General features: G+C 43.9%; 1 protein-coding gene across 6 annotated transcripts in view; it reads left to right on the forward strand.

Annotated features, from left to right (window-relative positions):
• The first annotated feature begins 810 nt into the window (after positions 1-810).
• The window catches only part of FBXO25 (F-box protein 25), a 29,986-nt gene continuing 11,470 nt past the window's right edge, over positions 811-19,326 (forward strand). For 3 of the 6 annotated variants that reach the window (XR_014028737.1, XR_014028738.1, XM_081346559.1), the window contains exons 1-8: positions 811-884; positions 1,987-2,129; positions 10,018-10,098; positions 12,817-12,914; positions 15,172-15,221; positions 15,961-16,053; positions 18,440-18,533; positions 18,801-18,985. Coding sequence is in view for 1 of the 6 variants with exons in the window: in XM_081346559.1 (XP_081202685.1) it covers positions 1,993-2,129; positions 10,018-10,098; positions 12,817-12,914; positions 15,172-15,221; positions 15,961-16,053; positions 18,440-18,533; positions 18,801-18,985 (738 nt within the window). In the remaining 5 variants the exon portion in view is untranslated. Of the gene's footprint in view, positions 885-1,986; positions 2,130-4,975; positions 4,994-10,017; positions 10,099-12,587; positions 12,649-12,816; positions 12,915-15,171; positions 15,222-15,960; positions 16,054-18,439; positions 18,534-18,800; positions 18,986-19,326 lie in introns of those variants that run through there. The other 3 variants (XR_014028739.1, XR_014028740.1, XR_014028741.1) reach the window with 3 other exon arrangements.

The raw sequence follows: 19,326 nt of genomic DNA on the forward strand, positions 1-19,326 counted from the left end.
AGCAATAATTTTAACTGTTGTTAAGATTTGTTTGCTTTCTTTTTAGCTGCTTTTGAGAGCGCCCTAGCAGCTTGAACGGGCTGGATATAAATTATATTTATGACACACTCATCTCGGAATGCAGCTTTTTCACAGCACTTTGCCAAGAAAAAGCTGGGATAAATCTATCCGGCGCTTAACCATGCAAACAAGTACTTTGTTCCTACTTCTGTACAATCTTAAAAACGTACTGGAACCAAGAGATTTCCACACGACACACCGCCCATTTGCAAAAAGCCACGTTCAAAATGGTCAAAAACTCAACATCCGCATAAAACCCGCCAAGGTTATTTTTTGTCAAGCTCAAAGCTACGGGCTGCCCAACTTCTCCAAAGTACAGCAAAGAGCTTTCAACCTCCTCTACTTTCGAGAGAAAGCCTGCCCGTGCGAAACTGCCTACCGAGGGCTGACTTTCTGCTTTCAAACCCTACGCAGCTCAACCAACTCAGCGGATACGTTCAATAGGTCAATAATCTACTACCCCAACTCCTCCCAACGCCTTAAGGCCTGAAACCCCGCCCCTCGGGGGAGGGGGAGGGGAGGAGAGTTTGAGCCCACCCCAACCCCGCCCTCTTCTCCTCCCTCCTTTTCACCAAAACATTGGCACGTGCTCCGCCGCTTCTCGTCACGTGAGGCCGAAAGCCTTGGGGAAAAGCACTAGGGCCGGTTTAGCCAATGGCCGGGCGGGATCCCGGATGGCAACAAGCGCGGCGCCGACGGACCCAATCAGAGGAAAGCAAAGGGGTGGTGGTGGGGGGGGGAATAATGGAAGTTCCGTGTCGCTTCCTTCAATAACAATAACAGCAGCCCTGGGAGTCTTCTCGGGCTGCGCGCTCTTGGCTGGGGTGAGCATGGCGGGAGGATCTCGCCGCTGCTGTGAGGGAAGGGGCTCGGGGGGGGGAGGGGCTAGAGGACGCTTTCGGCGGAGGAAGGGGCCGCCTCGGCCGAAGAGGCGGCCGGTATGGTGGACTCTTGCCTCCTCGTTCGGGCGGCAAGGGAAGCCTTTTTGTTCTCCGTCGCCCTAACGTTGGAGGAGAGCGTGGTGGGAAGCGGGGGAGGACTCCTCAAGCTGGTGGCTGCGTTTTCCTTCTCTTTCCCGCTGCTCCGCGCTCCTGCCCTCGTCTACCCCAGCCAAGGAGAAGTTGCGCGGGGGTTGCGCAAGGCGGAGGTCGCCGGGCGACTCCCAATTCGTCAGCGCAGCCCCTTGTCCCGAATGAATGGCGTGTCTCCTTCCACACGTCCCCGCTGTTGTAGTCGAACGAATAAAAAAGCACGCCTTTTGTAACGGCCAAGTGGCGCCTCTTGGCACAGTCGGGCCCTGTGATGGCTTACCCCAGAAGCAGATCGGTGACGTGGTTTAGGAAGCCAAATGCAACACCGACGAAAAAGATTCGTACAGCGCTGCCCTTTCTTTTTCCTCCCTTCGCCTTTGAAAAAGGTGTTTTCTGAAGCCCGCTTCCTCCTCGTTGCTTGCTCGTCTACAGATTTTGGAAGGTTGCCCTTTGCTTTCCAGTTTTCCTGTAAGGGGATCGGGGTCTTGACCTCCTTTATCTTGAAAGTGACGAGCGAGGTCATCATCTGCAATGAGAGTTTGATTCCATAACGGAATATTGTTTCCCCATATTTTCAACGACCTATTAATGGGAATTTCCCCCCTTAATTCAGTCTCAGTTCGTTAATCCTTACCTTGTGTTTGCAAGAGCCTGGGCTGGAAAATGTGATGGATCCCCCAGCATGCTTTTATTCTGAGGTTGCCTCCCCGTTGACTTGCCTTTGAAAGTTCATCATAAGCAAAAGGAGATGGGTCCTGTCAAGATCAGCTGATTATTACTAACAGTTTCAGCTTCCATGCTTGGCTGTCTCTTGTTATACTAATTTCCTTGAAAAATTCTGAAGCTGGCCTAAGAGCAACATGGTTAATTAGCTTGACTGCTTGTTTTCCTTAAGGAAACCATGCCTTTTCTGGGTCAGGACTGGCGATCTCCCGGATGGAGATGGATTAAAACAGAAGACGGTTGGAAGAGAAGTGAGCCTTGCAGCTCTGACTTTGAGGATGAAGGCAATCCGCTTGATGACATCAACCATCCTATGTAAGTTTTCTGGGAGACAGCATAGAAAAATGAAGATGGGGTTATCCATAAGGTAAATAGAATAACTGTGTATATAAAGCCACTGTGTGTGTATATATACACATATACATATATACACATATACATATATAAAATGCTGTACCATCCAACTTATTTAGTCCACAGAGGAAGCTACCACGAGCCTCCAGTTCCATTCAGATATGGATAGTTGCTCATGTTATTTGGCAATGCAACTGCATAATTTTGCTCTTCTGGAATTTAGTTTTTTGTGTTTGAGTGTGTGTGTGTATGTGTGTGCTTTCAGTGGGTGGATGTATCACTCCAGTAATGAAGCCCACATCTAATGGGGGAATAGATGCCATTTTGTTGGAGACAAAGACATCCAGGCCTGAGTATAATTGCAAGCTAGCCACCTGGGAGGGATACCCCACTCCTGGAACCATGCTGCACTGCATCTTTGTAAAACAGGCTAGAAAAATGGACGACTTTGACCCTGCCTGGAGTCTTTATTGAAGCAATCTTATTGCCAATAGTGCAGAGACAGCACTGTTGCTGAGGAGAAGCAGCATTTCGCTGAGTAGGATTTGGGTGTTCCTTGCTGAGGGCACATTGAAGAGTTCTTTGCTCAGATACCTGACACAGTGATATTCTCCGTGGATATAGTACCTGAATTAAACCACCAAACACTGCTGCTGCTGCTGCAGTTGTGTTACCTTCCATTCTTTGGTTACTACAGCCTGCCTAAATGACAGGCCTGTATATGTTGTATATTTTTTTAGTGTAATGTCATGAACCTCTACTAGGATACCCAGGAAATAGGCTTTATAGACTTTTCTCAAGGCCAGGCAGGAGGAAGAAGGGACAGCTAGGACAAACCCTGTCGTTTGTTAAGCTGATAATTAAAATGATATATAATATTTGATATAATTAAAGAAGATGGTGAGACTTCCGGTCTCGCGCGGTAGCGACTTGTTGCGGGCTTGCAGACTGCTGCACCCCTGCGGCTAATTTTTGTCCTGCTTGGAGACTCCAGTGGGCCCAAGCCGTCCCAGAGAGGTGGTGAAGAAAGAAGGGTGCCCCAGCGACTCTGGAATGATGGTGGTTGTTCCATTCATCTTGGGGAAAGCCTTCTAACCTGACAGGAGAAAGGCTGTATTTCACCGATCAGCCCAAGCTACTTGCAACCGAAGTCCAAAAGAACTAACTGCACAACAGTAAACAGCATGCTTGAAACTGGTTGAGGAATCTGATTTTCCCTTTTCTATTCTACACTTAATTTCCTGGAAAAGATCCCCAAGAAACAAAATACCTCCGAAACTGAAGGAGGGGGACTTCCACCCCACCCTTATACTAACGGAAGCGGCGAATTAAAATTTCCATGGAGGATCAAAATATATGGTAGTGAAATATATTTATAAACTTCAGAGCTAAAATTTAACTTTGGACAAGTTTAAAATTGTTGAGTGGTTAAGACACTCATTTTAAAGACCATTGTTCATATTGAAAACTAAATAGATGCTGACACCTAGTGGTGGATGAAGATTATGACAGTTATGATTTCCATAGAGAACTTGCCAAAATCTGGGAAAAGCTAATTTGTGTTTGTGACCTTCAAAGCTTTAATAACAAAGAACAGCTGTGACAAAACAACAACAACAATTGGGCTGCAGACAAAGAGAGAATTATAAACCTTAGAAAAAAAATCTTTTTTGAACTCTTTTTAATATCTATTTAACTGGGACTCTAAAACTATTTGCAGATAAGAAGGAAAACTTCAACTTTTGGCCATCATGGATCAGAGACGTGTAGATAGAACACACCAAGAAAATATAAATACCTCTCAGGAGGAGATATATAGTATACTGCAACTAATTCAAATAACACTGAGTTCATATCACAAAGAAATCCAAAATAAATTTGAAAATTTAAATCTATTTCTAAGTTAACTCTACAACAACAACAAAAACTTCCAGGAAACAACAACAGAGAAGGAGAGAAGAAATGGAAAAAAACACCTCATCCCTTAAGACTACAAAATAAATCTGAGGACAAAAAATGATTTTAATGATTTTTTTTTACAAATGTAAACCCAGCAAACACACTGTTTACCAACTATTAAGTGATTTATGTTTTTAAAAAATCAATAAAATATATGGGGAAAAATAAAGAAGATGGTGGGTTTTGAATGATGTTGATAAACCCAGGCTGCTGGTTTCTGGATTTTAGACTTAAGAAAATCCACCCATCTTGGGATAAAACATTTGCAGGTTTCACTAGAATGTTCTGCAGCCAGCAACAATTAATTGCAAAAGATCTTATCGCTGCTTTGAAACATGCAGTTTAAATTTTATATAATTGGATGTAAACCAAGTGTGATCTTGTAAATGTTTAAAACTAATACTATCCTGCTGTTTCTAAACATTTAAATCAATTATGAGAGTAATTGCACAAATCGTGTACTCTCCATGGTGAGGAGACATCCATTTTGGGTAAGATAAGGAGAGCTGAAAGCTGCTTGTATTTATTTAAAATATCATGGTGTTCATTTGTAATGTAATTGTAATTATCTGATGCAGTGTTGCCATGGGGACTTCAGTATTTAAAATACAAGGTGGGCTGTTGGACCCATGTTGCTAAAACTAGGTTTGAGCTGAAAAAAATTATGAAATTACAGATTTGGGAAGAAATGGTATTTTCACCACAAAGTTATTCAAGAAATAGCAGTTTGAAGACACAAGGTCTAATTTTCCAATAGTAGCAAAAAAGCAATGAGAGCACTTCGGCAGGAAAGAAGAGTCGTTGATTTTGTATATTTCTTCATACAAGATAAAAGTCCTTGGATGTAGTCACCAACCTTTCTAATGGTAATAACAAGATGATATATTCTTCCATGGGACTCTTTTTCTGCCTTGCTTAATTTTGCCAACTTTTTCCCATTGAGCATTCTCTGTATTCCCAAAATTCCAAGCCAACATAGCTACTGGTTAGAATTGCAGTCTACCAGAAGAATCCTGGTTGGGGAAAGCTGAATTGTAACGTAGTTCCAAATTGGCCATAATTGATTGAAAATCACTGATAGTAGCAGGAAGGCAATGGTGAGCTTTGCTTTTAGGTGAAAGACAAAGCCAAAAACCACAGGGCTACGCTGGGGAAAAAAAACAATCCAAATGACTGCTAGGTGATGGCAAAGCAATATAAGGGAAAGCTTCCTTTGCTGCCATCTAGCAGTTATCTAGATATTTCTATGGAGATTCTTAGTCATGCAGGTCATGGTTGTCCCAAAGGTGCTTTTTCAAGAGGCAACTGGACTTCTTGTTTTTCTTTGAAGACATTTCGCTTCTAATCCAAGAACCCATTGCCTCCTGAAAAAACACCTTTGGGCCATCTAGATATTTGTAACCCTAGTAAAGAATCTGGAGATCAGTATAGTATGAAAGTCTAGAAGTTTATAATTTAACTTGTTAATTTACCAGCATGTGCATTCAGTCCACTTGTTTAGTTGAACAAATTAAGAAATCTTTGTTCCTTAGATAAGCATGCTTTAATATCTGGCTTGTTTTAAAACACAAGTTGAAACAATATAGGAAAGTGGTTAGTTACAATGGTCCTGCTTGGATTGCTTAACAGTGAGCTTTTATGTATGTATGGGCAAAATAATGTTCATTTCTCAACATATTATGCTAAAAATGCTGCTTCAAATATGACCTGAAGCAGATTTAAAACATTCTGTTTAACCTAATGCTCTCCAGATGTGTACAAGGTAGGGAGCCTCTTAACTCTCCAAATCCTATATTTTGGGAGAAATTCCATGCCTGTTATATCAAAAAATTGTCTTTGTTCTTCACAGCTGGATCACATAGTTTGTGTATGAGTAATAGTCAGAACACTTGCCATTTGTAGCTGATGAATTCCAGCTAATTGCAGCAAATGTTTTGAGTCTTCTTGAACTATTTATTCTGTGCTGCATTGGGCTATTTCATTTCATGAGTTCATTGCAACCACTTTCAACGTAGTTTGCTTGTGTATTAACTCTGTTCCTACTGCAGCATGTCTGCACATTTGCTTTCACCTGGGAATAAATATAACAAGCAAGGTTGTACTTTTAATAGCTGTTTTAAACAAAATTGCTCTGATATATAAGAATATGATTGTATGCCTGCTTCCTTTAAGTGTTAAGCAACAATATAGTTTCACCCCGAAATCAGGTTGTGATAACAAGTGTTTATGCGTCTTTGATTACCGTATATACTTGAATATAAGCCGACTCGAATATAAGCCGAGACCCCTAATTTTACCCCCCAAAAATGGTAAAAGTTGGTGACTCGAGTATAAGCCGAGGCTGGGAAATGCAGCAGCTCACCTTATGCTCCTCTCCAGAGATCTTCCCTCAGCAGCGGCCGGCAAAGTAGCTCGCACGCGAAACAAGCCCGGCAGAGGAGCCGGAGCGGCGAGCAGAGGCGCCCGGCCCAGATCCTGCAAGGCCCGGCCGAGACGCGCCCCCAGCAGCGGAGCTGCTCCGGCTCCTCTGCCGGGCTTGTTTTGCATGTGAGCTACTTTGCCTGATGCTGAGAAGACCCGCTTGGGCACTCGGGTTGGTGTCAGTCTCCGCAGGCCCTTCTCGTTTCCAGGAACGTCAAGCGCGCTTGGCTCCCCACCCCCACGGCAGGGCAGGGCAGGGCAGAGACTTGCTCGCCCTTCTGACGGCCCTGAAGAGAAACGAAGGGCTTGCAAACTCCCCGCGAGAAGCTGGGCGAAGCGCGCGGCTGGGCGAGTGTGTGCCTGCGCGCGTATTTACGAAAGAAACGCTCCGAGAGTTCTTCTTTCTCCGCCCCCTTGGGGGGAACTCTAGCGACTACTGTAGCCGCGCTTCTCTTCTCGGCTCCGAAAATAGGGATTTCTACTCTCTCTCTCTCTCTCCCCTCCCCACCCCGCATTCTCCTGCCTCTTCGATTGCGACAATAAAAGGGCGAAGGGTGCGCTGGTTTCTTCCTCCTTCCTCCCCCCCTCCCCTCCCCTCCCCGATTGTCAGGTGAGGCAGCTGGAGGTCTGGCCGGGAGATTGTAGCCGTTTTGAAACGCCGCGTCTTGAAACGCCCGATCAGCTGATTTTCGGGTGGAAGAGCCGCGGCTTGAATCTGTTTGCATCTGCCTGAATTAGACCGAAACGGCCTGAATTTGACCAGAGTTGCTTTGTAATGGCTGGAGGAACTGCAGAGGAGGTCTTGCCGGGAGATTGTGGCCGTTTTGAAACGCCGCGGCTTGAAACGCCCGATCAGCTGATTTTCGGGGCGGAAAGAGCCACGGCTTGAATCTGCTTGTATTTGTTTGAACTTAACCAGAAACGGCTCGTAATGGCTGGAGGAACTGCGGAGGGAGTGAATGCTCCAGCCTGGAATATTTGGAAAGGCTGGGGGAACCGGATGAACTGCAGCTTAAGCGACTGTTGCCGGAGGAGCCATGGCTTGAAACGCCCCAGTTTTGGGGCAGCGTTTGCTTGTTCCCTCCCTCCCTCCCCTTTCCCTCCTCTCTAAATCCTTCCTTCCTTCCTTCCTTCCTTCCTTCCTTCCTTCCTCCCTCCCTCCCTCCCTCCCTCCCCTTTCCCTCCTCTCTAAATCCTTCCTTCCTTCCTTCCTTCCTTCCTTCCTTCCTTCCTTCCAGCCCTAATCCGGAAAGTGGAAGGAAAGAAGAGTAAAGGCTGGGCGGAGGAGGAGGGGAAGTGCAACCCTGCACTATTCAGCTCAGTGAAGTCACGCTTGAAACGGCTTGAAACGCCCGATCAGCTGATTTTCGGGGCGGAAAGAGCCACGGCTTGAATCTGCTTGTATTTGTTTGAACTTAACCAGAAACGGCTCGTAATGGCTGGAGGAACTGCGGAGGGAGTGAATGCTCCAGCCTGGAATATTTGGAAAGGCTGGGGGAACCGGATGAACTGCAGCTTAAGCGACTGCAGCCCCGAAAATCAGCTGATCGGGCGTTTCAAGCCGTTTCAAGCGTGACTTCACTGAGCTGAATAGTGCAGGGTTGCACTTCCCCTCCTCCTCCGCCCAGCCTTTACTCTTCTTTCCTTCCACTTTCCGGATTAGGGCTGGGGAAGGAAGGAAGGAAGGAAGGAAGGAAGGAAGGAAGGAAGGAAGGAAGGAAGGAAGGAAGGAAGGATTTAGAGAGGAGGGAAAGGGGAGGGAGGGAGGGAGGAAGGAAGGAAGGAAGGAAGGAAGGAAGGAAGGAAGGAAGGAAGGATTTAGAGAGGAGGGAAAGGGGAGGGAGGGAGGGAACAAGCAAACGCTGCCCCAAAACTGGGGCGTTTCAAGCCATGGCTCCTCCGGCAACAGTCGCTTAAGCTGCAGTTCATCCGGTTCCCCCAGCCTTTCCAAATATTCCAGGCTGGAGCATTCACTCCCTCCGCAGTTCCTCCAGCCATTACGAGCCGTTTCTGGTTAAGTTCAAACAAATACAAGCAGATTCAAGCCGTGGCTCTTTCCGCCCCGAAAATCAGCTGATCGGGCGTTTCAAGCCGCGGCGTTTCAAAACGGCCACAATCTCCCGGCAAGACCTCCTCTGCAGTTCCTCCAGCCATTACAAAGCAACTCTGGTCAAATTCAGGCCGTTTCGGTCTAATTCAGGCAGATGCAAACAGATTCAAGCCGCGGCTCTTCCACCCGAAAATCAGCTGATCGGGCGTTTCAAGACGCGGCGTTTCAAAACGGCTACAATCTCCCGGCCAGACCTCCAGCTGCCTCACCTGACAATCGGGGAGGGGAGGGGAGGGGGGGAGGAAGGAGGAAGAAACCAGCGCACCCTTCGCCCTTTTATTGTCGCAATCGAAGAGGCAGGAGAATGCGGGGTGGGGAGGGGAGAGAGAGAGAGAGAGAGAGTAGAAATCCCTATTTTCGGAGCCGAGAAGAGAAGCGCGGCTACAGTAGTCGCTAGAGTTCCCCCCAAGGGGGCGGAGAAAGAAGAACTCTCGGAGCGTTTCTTTCGTAAATACGCGCGCAGGCACACACTCGCCCAGCCGCGCGCTTCGCCCAGCTTCTCGCGGGGAGTTTGCAAGCCCTTCGTTTCTCTTCAGGGCCGTCAGAAGGGCGAGCAAGTCTCTGCCCTGCCCTGCCCTGCCGTGGGGGTGGGGAGCCAAGCGCGCTTGACGTTCCTGGAAACGAGAAGGGCCTGCGGAGACTGACACCAACCCGAGTGCCCAAGCGGGTCTTCTCAGCATCAGGCAAAGTAGCTCACATGCAAAACAAGCCCGGCAGAGGAGCCGGAGCAGCTCCGCTGCTGGGGGCGCGTCTCGGCCGGGCCTTGCAGGATCTGGGCCGGGCGCCTCTGCTCGCCGCTCCGGCTCCTCTGCCGGGCTTGTTTCGCATGTGATTCTGGGCCAGGTGCTGCTGAGGGCGAGCAGAGGCGCCCGGGCGACCCCAGCAGCGTCAGGCAAAGTAGCTCGGCCGCGCGCAAGTCCTCGGTAAGTTCTTTTTTTTTTGTTGACTGGAGTATAAGCCGAAGTGGATTTTTTCAGCCCAAAAAGTGGGCTGAAAAATTCGGCTTATACTCAAGTATATACGGTAATAACTATATTTCAACTAGAGGTTAAATATTGTGTCTAACATTTTAACCTATGTTTTAACTTGTTATGTAGTACTGCACAGTATAGCACATAAAAATTTTCTAAAGTAATGGTTCTACAGCTTTTGCGGCATAATGATCTTGTTAGATCAAACATTTGACAGCCCCACATATTGTAATTATTGTCTTTTTAGTATTTGGGGCCTAAAATAAAAGACAATAACAGAAAGTTGGTATTCAATCCATTAGCGCTTTTTCAGTATATATCTGATTGGGTTTTTACTATTTCTCGCTCTCAGTTATATACAATTTTAAACCCAATTCCTTTATTACAGTCTTATGGCAAATGAAACGAGCACAGCTTCCAAGAGACGATCTGAAGCTGCATGGGGAGTTCAGAACCCAAGACAAATATGGTATTAAGCAAAAACAGAGCAAGCATTAATTAAGTTCTGTACTTTTGTAGGGTGTTCATTGAAATTTAACCAATCCTGATGCTGCCTAGCTTTTGAAAGATCATTCAAGAATTATATACTGCTTCCACTTGTTGCACATTTACTCCATAGCAAAAATGTGCAGGAGCACAGGTTTATTAGCTCTCCACTGGCTCATTTAGCACTAAGGGGATGCTTAGGAGCAGGAACCTAGCCTGAAAGCCCCAGGAGTTCTCTTCAAAGTGCTAATCCTTTCACCATTCCTTTCCTTTCTCCCCACATCTGAATTTTTCATTTTGTGGATTCACATAATGTGTTTGAAACTGTGAGGTGGTTGGTTTACACTTTATGTATTGCCTAAACTGAGCATATTGCAGTTGGTTCAAGGAAGGTGGGCAAAGCGAGGTGGGGACCAGATGTCGAGTGAAGCGTGACTTTTCTGCCCCTAACTCACCAACTATCCCAGCATCCTTCCTTCCACCTCTTCAACTCTTCCTGTTGTGAGAAAAAGGCAGAGTCATTTTCAAGAGGCCCACCGTTTTGTAGATGAGAAGGAAAACAAGAAATATAGCACCAGAATTCAATGCTTCATTACTCCAATTAATGGTATAGTAATGGACTTCTCTGATAGGTGGAGATAGCAATAGCAATTTGACTTATATGCTGCTTCATCCTCTAAGCGTTTTTGCGAGTCGGCATATTGCCCCCAATGATCTGGGTCCTCATTTTACCGAACTCAGAAGGATGGAAGGTTGAGTCAACATTGAGCCGGTGAGAATCGAACTGGTGGCAGTTGGCAGAATTAGCCTGCAACACAGCGTTTTAACCACTGCGGACCATGGCTCTTATGGCATCATCCTCTCAAGAGCCAGTGTGCTACAATTCTGGTTCCATAGTGCTCAGCTAGCCAGACTGCTGACAAAGAGTAAGAAGCGTTTTGTTCAAGCAACGTTTGGAAGGCCATGACCTTTCTCCCTCTCCAGATTTATTTCTTTGTGGGCCTGCAGCAATACATAGATTGGGATTGAATGGGACATTCTCAATACTTTACCTTAGTTCATTTGAATCAAGTTCTTTGGTAATAGGGAAAACTTTCATAATTGAATTAGTCTTCTTTCTGGCTAATAGGTCCTGCTGTTTTCTGTGGTATTTTGGTAGATTTTTCTTTGTGTAAATGGAAGTGAACCTAAAGTCCCAGCTGAGTGCAAGGTAGCAATATCAGGTTTCATTTCTTACTCCGGCCTTGTGATTCATAGTGCTATTTTTCTACTGAGATGTTTTTCATTAAAATTTGTTATTGGAAGACTCTACTTCTGATTAGATTTATATGGAGCAGATAATTTCTATGCCACATATGGCTGGCTGAATTTGGATTTTGTTTAAAAAAAAAGTCCAAAGAGAATTATTTTTTCTCTTCAAAAACATGATTGCATTGCAATGTTGAATTTGTGATGCACTGTTATTACTTTATTAGTTACTGTTTTATCCCTAGAGAAGTGGGCGGAAGTTTTTTTTCCTCCCTGTATCCTCTGTTCTTTTTCTCTTTGGTGCTTACTGGATACAGCTTATAAAGGTATGAGTTTCTTAAATCTGAACTGACAGTGATAAATACTTTTCATTTGATACTGAGCTCAGTGAATGGAGAAAACTCCTGTACACAATTTTCCCATCAAAGAATAAAAATAGCAAAGTAACACCTTTCTTTTCACGTCGTTGCATTGTTCATGTTTATAGTTCCAGTATTTGTGAAGTAAGCAAAGCAAACCATATTGGATTGGGTTCTGGAAAAATAGAGCTTGCTGGGTCTTTTTTTTTTTTTTACAAAACTACTTTTTAAAAAAAATTCTTTGTGAAAATTGAAAGTGTAATTATAGAATTCACATAGATCACTTGGTACTTTTTACATTAATAAACTCATATTTAAAGGAAGTTTAAAAGTATGTTGAATAGCACAAAATACTAGTTTTAAAACAAAAATAAAATATTGTATTACCCTTGAGTATAACCTTTATTGGAACTGTCTTTTTTTTGTAGTGCCTGAGCTATAGTTAAGAGAGCTTACTTTGCTTGTAAAGAATTAATAATAATAATAATAATAATAAAGTTGGAAGGAACCTTGAAGGTCATCCAGCCCAACCCCCTGCTCAGGCAGGAAACCCTACACCATTTCGGACAAATGGCTGTCCAGTCTTTTCTTAAAATCTTCCAGGGTGGGAGGCAGGTTGTCCCACTGGTTAATTGTTCTACCTGTCAGGAACTTTCTCCTTAGTTCTAGGTTGCTTCTCTCCTTGATTAGTTTCCATCCGTTGTTTCTTGTCCTGCCTTCAGGTGCTTTATATACACAGGTGAATTATGTGAATTATAATTACTTTATACCAATAATAATTCATGTATCCATATCCTCCAATTAGCAAGGCTTGCCTGTCTGAGCATTGCCATGTGGCATATTTTAAGCCGAGGTGGCAGAACAGAATCTGAGCCATTCTCTGTGTGAAGTGTATACATCCTTACCTGGAGACCAGGAATGTTTTTGTAAGTAGAAGAGAGCTCCTTTCTTCCTCAGAGGCATCACGGTGTTGCGAGTGACCTCATCCAAGTTCTTCACCCTGGTGCCTGTTTAAATATTGCTTGAGCACAGCCTGCTTGGCTCTTCCCTATGTCGAACACATTTCATGCATTGCCTCTGTGGTTTGCTTTCAGCCTCTTGAACAGCGATGAAGAAATATGCAGTACCGAGTGTGAATTTGCAAGCAAGAAAAGGAAAAAAGATCACTTTAGGAACACTGCAAAATCTCAGTGTAAGCAAGAATTGCTTTTCAGTTTTTAATGTTCTTTGCAATTTGACAATAACTTTTCTGCCTCAGCAGAGCCGTCATAAACCTGCCTGCAAAATACTTGTGTACGTGAGAAGCATAGGCTAGGTAAGGATTCCTCTGTGTGTGTATATGTGCATAAAAAGCTGCATATGTTTAGGATTTGCACCAAAGTGTTTCTTCTGGGAAAAAAAAGAAAGAAAAAGGAACAAAGGATTTATCTGACTCACACAGTTGCCCTTCAAGGCTATTATGCTCTCTAGGTAAAGGTAAAGGTAAAGGTTCCCTCGCACATGCGTGCTAGTCGTTTCTGACTCTAGGGGCCGGTGCTCATCTCCGTTTCATAGCCGAAGAGCCAGCGTTTGTCCGAGGACGTCTCCGTGGTCATGTGGCCGGCATGACTAGACGCCAAAGGCGCACGGAACGCTGTTACCTTCCCACCGTAGTGGTCCCTATTTTTCTACTTGCATTTTTATGTGCTTTCGAACTGCTAGGTTGGCAGAAGCTGGGAGGAGTAACAGGTGCTCACTCTGCTACGCGGCACTCGGGATTCGACCCGCCAAACTGCCGACCTTCTGATCGACAAGCTCAGCGTCCTAACCCACTGAGCCATTAAAACAACTTCTTAAAACATACATTTACATATATACACATACAGTTGTTTTAATAAAAGTTTAATAAAAGAGCATTAAAACAACTTTTTAAGGCTCCTTTATTAAACTTTTATTAAAACAACTGTGTGCGTGCATATGTAAGCGTATGCTTTTAAGAATTTTCCCTTTGGAGGCTCCTAATAAGCCATGCCGTGCGAAAGATTCAGGAGAAGCACCTCAGACCATAACCTCCCATTCTTTTATTAAAATAGGCTGACTCTTTCAGGCTACCCACTCTCCCAGGCCTGAAAAGAAAGTGCTGTGCTCTCAAGAGTTCAACATGGTAATGTTAATGCACTGAGGCCTGGTGCGAAAGCACTCTGCTTGTGCTCTGGCTAAAGTACTTTCAAGCATCCACAGCCCTGGTACTTAGCTTGAAAGTTTCTAAGGTAGAATCAAAAGCAAATTGGCTAAATACCAAACTGTGATGTGAAAGTGTGTGTTTCCCTGTCAAATTCACTCCCAGATGATCCCAGAACGTTGGCATTTTTACAGTGAAAGATTTATTTGCAACCGTAGGTCTTAGCAAAATTCATATAGATTTATAAATTCATATAAAATTGCAGCAATGCAGATCAGTCCAAGAAATCGTATACTGACTCTACTTAGAATATAAATCCAAAGTGTCGGCTGGAGTGATTCCACTCTAAAAAGGGAGTCTGAATTGGCCCACAGATGGTAGGCCTTTCTCTTTTTTAAAGGTGGTTGCAAAAGCTTTTAAATTGTACAGAATCTCACTTCAGCGTAACACGATGATTAGCTAGAGGGAAGTGGGGAGATGTGAGAAGAACTTGTAGGTTAATTACATTTTTGTTATGACTAGCGAGAGGCAGTTTTTGCTGGTTATTTTGTTGAATCACATTCTTTCCCAAAGTCTAACAATGTAGTTTTGTTTAAAGGAAAAAGGTAGTGAGGGCATTCAAGCTAAACAGAAAGCGAAAAGCTCACCTTAACACTTCTTCCTCCTCCCAGTTTGATACGATGTGATTTGAGTCAATATTACCTTCTCTGCTCCACTGATTGAAATTTCATCCTAAGCCAAAACTGTAAATATCGTCCTCTTTGTTTCGTTGTTTCCCCATAACTCTTAGATTTGGTATCCTGTGAAATAGCTAGAAGTATGTAATGCTGATGATGATTCCATCTAAACACTGTGGGATTTTTTTCCCCCAAAGAGACTGTTCAGTCCCTTTCTCTAGATTTGAATGAGGGCAGTCTGTTGGAAGAACTGTCCTGTACATACGTCTAATCATCTTTATTGAATAATTCTTGAATAATCTGGTTGACAGGACAGCAAACGGTCAGATACATGAATTCGTTGGAGTCATTCACAGAACAGCCTTAAAACTTATTGTGACATTACTTGATTTATCAATATTAAATCTTAGCTGATATTTACATTAGCACCACATTTTCACCAAGACCAGAGGCCTGCTCGAAATGGCTGCAATCCTGCTTTGGTGGGACTCACTCTAAATTCAGCCACAGAATTCTGTGAGTGCCATAGAAAAGAAATTTCGGCAAGGGAGAAGGTTAACCATCCTAAACTTGAGGTTATTCAATGAATTTGTGCTTGGTTCTGTTTTCAGGTTTTTATCGTGAAAACTGGATATATGTTCATAAAGAAAGTACCCGTGAAGTAAGTGTTCTGTACAGTGACTGTTTCCAAAAGGCCCTGGTAGTCCCTCATTTAACAAATCTGCTCGTGCAACTGCAGAAAGGGATATACTGTATAATAATTCTTTTTCAGGATAGGAACAGTTTACCAAAACACGTTGATCAATTTATTTATATTACCTATAAAAAAAGATCTAATGAGACTTCAGGAGAAGGAGCCTCAGTATCAATCATTTTTTATTTTTTTTCTTCCCGTACCTTATATTTGTTATCTTAATTGGGCTAAAGCAGGGATCTCCAACCCCCCCACCCCACTCCACCCCCCCACCCCCCGGGCACAGCCTATTCAGAACCGAGCCATGTTAGAGGTGGACTGGCATGCATGCATGTGCACAGCTCAACTCTCGTGCAGCTTAATTAGCGCAAGCAATGGGCCGCAAAGGTTGGGGACCACTAGTCTAAAGTACAACATTACATGTGTACCTTCCTTCTTGAGAGATAAAAGAAAGCATTCTAGACATTGAAGACTTGCCACAGAAGAATATAGAAGCAGAATGAGCTCTGTTAGGTTTATATAGAAACTTCTTCTTGCCTTCCCTCCTTTATATTCCTTTGGCGAAGATGTTAAGAGATTAGGCAGCTTGGAAACTGGAGCATGTGAATCACCCTTTGTGTACTTCTTATTCCCGCTTCATTGTTCCTTTTTAGTTACAGGTCCTTCTGTATATATAACATCTGTTTTCTTTCTTTTTTGTTTCAAGAGGCATGGCTATTGCACTTTGGGAGAAGCTTTCAATCGTTTGGATTTTTCAAGTGCGATTCAGGACATCCGGAGGTTCAATTACGTAGTTAAAGTAAGTAATGTTTCTGGCCTGTGTAGTTCCATGATTGATTCTTATAGTTAATGAATGTGCCTTATGCTGTTGATCTTGAGGTAATTCAGAACAAGTTTTAACTAGTGTAAAATGTGGCTATCTGCACGTTAACTAGTATAATACATTTAGGTGGCCTGGCTCTAAATCTTCCATTGATTTCACTATCTACCTACTTGCATCCCAACTCAATGGATGATATTATTACCGGAGTAGTTACAAAGAAGCTTCTTTATTCCCAGAAGCTTCTCACACCCTAGAGCAGGGCTTTTCAACCTTTTCACCAGTTGTACCACTTTTAGGATATGGCAGTATTTGAGTACCACCTAGCAAGGTGTCAAGGTGACCAAAAAAAAAACCTGTTCAAAGTTGCAATTGCACTGAAATGACTTATGACCATTTTTCACACTTATGATCATTGCAGCATGCCCAGGGTTATGTGATTTATATTTGGATGCTTGGCAACTGATTCATATTTATGATGGTCACAGTGTCCCAGGGTCATGTGATCCCCTTTTGCAACCTTTTGACAAGCAAAGTCAATGGCAGGGCTGCTGGTGGCCAAGTGCTAAGGTGGGACTTCCCTCCCTCCCTCCCTCCTTTCTTGCCTCCCTCTTTCTCATGCCCACCTCCTTCTGAAGGAAGAATTTGAAACCCCTCCCCCCATATTTTCCCTCTTCCATATATTCATCGAACAAGGAAAAGCCTCCAGAGACAGAAAAGACAAGCCGCTGAGGGAACTAGCTTAAAAAGTTGCATTCCCCTTTAAGAATTAGCTACTGGCTAGAAAGGAAAATTAAGGAGCTGGCACTTAAGGAAGAAAAAAAATGTAGTAACTATTGGCTGCCGGCTAAGGCAGCCTCCCCAAATGGCTCCATTTATAAGTAAAGGAATGCTAAAGGCAAAATCCATTCAGGAGAAAAATACTTCAAAATCCCTTGCAGCAAAACTTACAGCTAACAATAGCAGAGCAATAGAAGCCAACACAGAGACATCAGCTATCAGCCAAGTAGAAATTGCCAAACACTTCTTAAGAACACAAAGCCCACATTGCACAAATCACAGAACTTCAAAGTCACAAAAGCACCTAAGAATCCTTCCACTCTCCATCTCCCTCCCTCCCTCCCTCTGTGCCCCACCTCCAGCCGATGCTGCCTTTCTTCATTCCTCGTGGAGGGTGACCCCCTCCCCCACTGCGTTTCTTGCCTGTTTGTTGTAGATCGGCTCATGGCCGGCCTGCTTGATCTCCTCTCCTCTCCCCCCACCCTCCTCCTTCCTTCCCTTCGGTGCAGCTAGAGCTGACTCCGCCTCCTTCCAAAGCTGCCTCTTTTTCTCCCTCTCCCGCCCAAAGTGACTCCTTTTATAGCCTCTCCTGTCTCTGCCCCCCCCCCCCCGTCCTCCTTTCTCTTCTGGATGAGCCGGAAGTTAGCCTGGGGCCTTTGCCTCCGCCCAGCCACTCTGCAGCTCCAGAGGACACTCTCCCAGTAAGTCCTGCGCTGCGCTGGGTTCTTCCCTCCCACACTACACTTGGCTGGGCGGGGCCACATACCACCTGCCACCTGCTAAAGTACCGCAGGTGGTACGCGTATCACCGATTGAAAAGCCCTGCCCTAGAGAACCCCTTGGCCAGCAGCATTAACCAGCACATTGTCTAAAGTTACTGTTTTGTGCTTTGGCTGAGCCACATAGTTGGATCCATTCAGTATATTTACTTGATTAAACATGCTTAGGATTATGTTGAAATGCACTTAAGTATCTTTAAATTAAATATTCAGACATATTGAGCATCTGAGCATGCCTCCTTTCTGGGTGACTTTTGTTGATTTTTCTTAATCCTCCTATTGAAATCAGCAGGAAGTGCTGTGGTTGGAATGTGCTTAAAATGGCTCCAACATAGTAATAATATTTGCATTTCCCTCATAAATGTTTGATGAAATAGAGCAAAAACATTTTCTAGACTTCAAAAATATTTTCAAGAAAACGGCTTTGCAAGAGTTCATTTTTTTCTCCATCTGCTCTGCAGGAACTTGAAAACTACCTTTTCCTGTGGCATTTCCTGTGGCAAAACTATCACTCGTGAAGTGCCTTTTGATTTGAAGTTGACAGGATTAAATTGGAGGGGAATTGTGTGTCACTGTTAAAGCAATTTCTGATGTTAAGAGCAGGGCTTGCACTCCTGCTGTGACACTCAAAGGGGAATTTGCACACGTGCAGAGAAGAGCAAGCTCCAGACCCAAAGCCCGGCTGCTTTTGACAGCATCAGAAGAGTCATTCACTTGCACTCTGCTTGATTAGCCCTGCTGCAGCTTCTTGTGATATGTGTCATTTGACTTTTATGTACTATTTAAGGGTGGCTGTTTTCTTTTAGCTTCTGCAGTTAATAGCCAAATCCCAGTTGACGTCCTTGAGTGGCGCAGCTCAAAAGAACTACTTCAACATTTTGGATAAAATTGTTCAGAAAGGTAAAGCTGCATCATGTTCTTAGAATTTCAGATTTGTTCGCTCAGCCCCCAAAGATTGCCTGCCGGTAGGGTTACTTATGTTCTTTGTAGAGTTCATTCTGATTAATACTAGCAAAAGTTTACATAGGTAAAATTACCTGTTCGTTTGAAGCATGGTATGGGGGCAGGTTCTATTTTAACTACTAGGAGAATGAAAAGTGTGTACACTATACTTAAAAAGCAGGTTTACTCATCTACCTGTGTATATCTTTCAATTCCCATTCCAAGTTTTGGAAGACCAGTATAACCCACGCCTGATTAAAGATCTTCTTCAGGATCTGAGTTCCACCCTCTGCATGTTAATCAGGAGTGTAGGAAAATCGGTGCTGGTAGGAAACATCAATATTTGGATTTGCCGATTGGAAACTATCCTTATGTGGCAGCAGCAGCTCAGTAATCTTCAGATGACCAAGGTACATCCAGCTTTTATGCCCTTATTAAATCTGGAAGAATCACTTGGAGATGCTGGGAGACACAGTGGGGGCATCTTTTTTGTGAGAATGTCATTAGGAATTGTCTCGCCTCATTTTGCTCTTTAGGACAAGAAAGCATGAAATAAAAAAAATCTTAATCTGAAATAGATGATCTGTGAAGAAACAAAAACGCCAATATAGCTAAAATATGGAGAAATGGGCAATGTTTTGTTTTCCTCACTGTTTCTTTTAAACACATCCTATTCTTTCTACCAACTTAATAATATTTGAGAACCTGGAAATGTAGTGTACTTTATAGCAATATATATAGTTAGCCTACT

This window comes from Vipera berus, assembly GCF_964194415.1.
Source record: "Vipera berus genome assembly, chromosome: 1".
Taxonomy (NCBI): Eukaryota; Metazoa; Chordata; class Lepidosauria; order Squamata; family Viperidae; genus Vipera; species Vipera berus.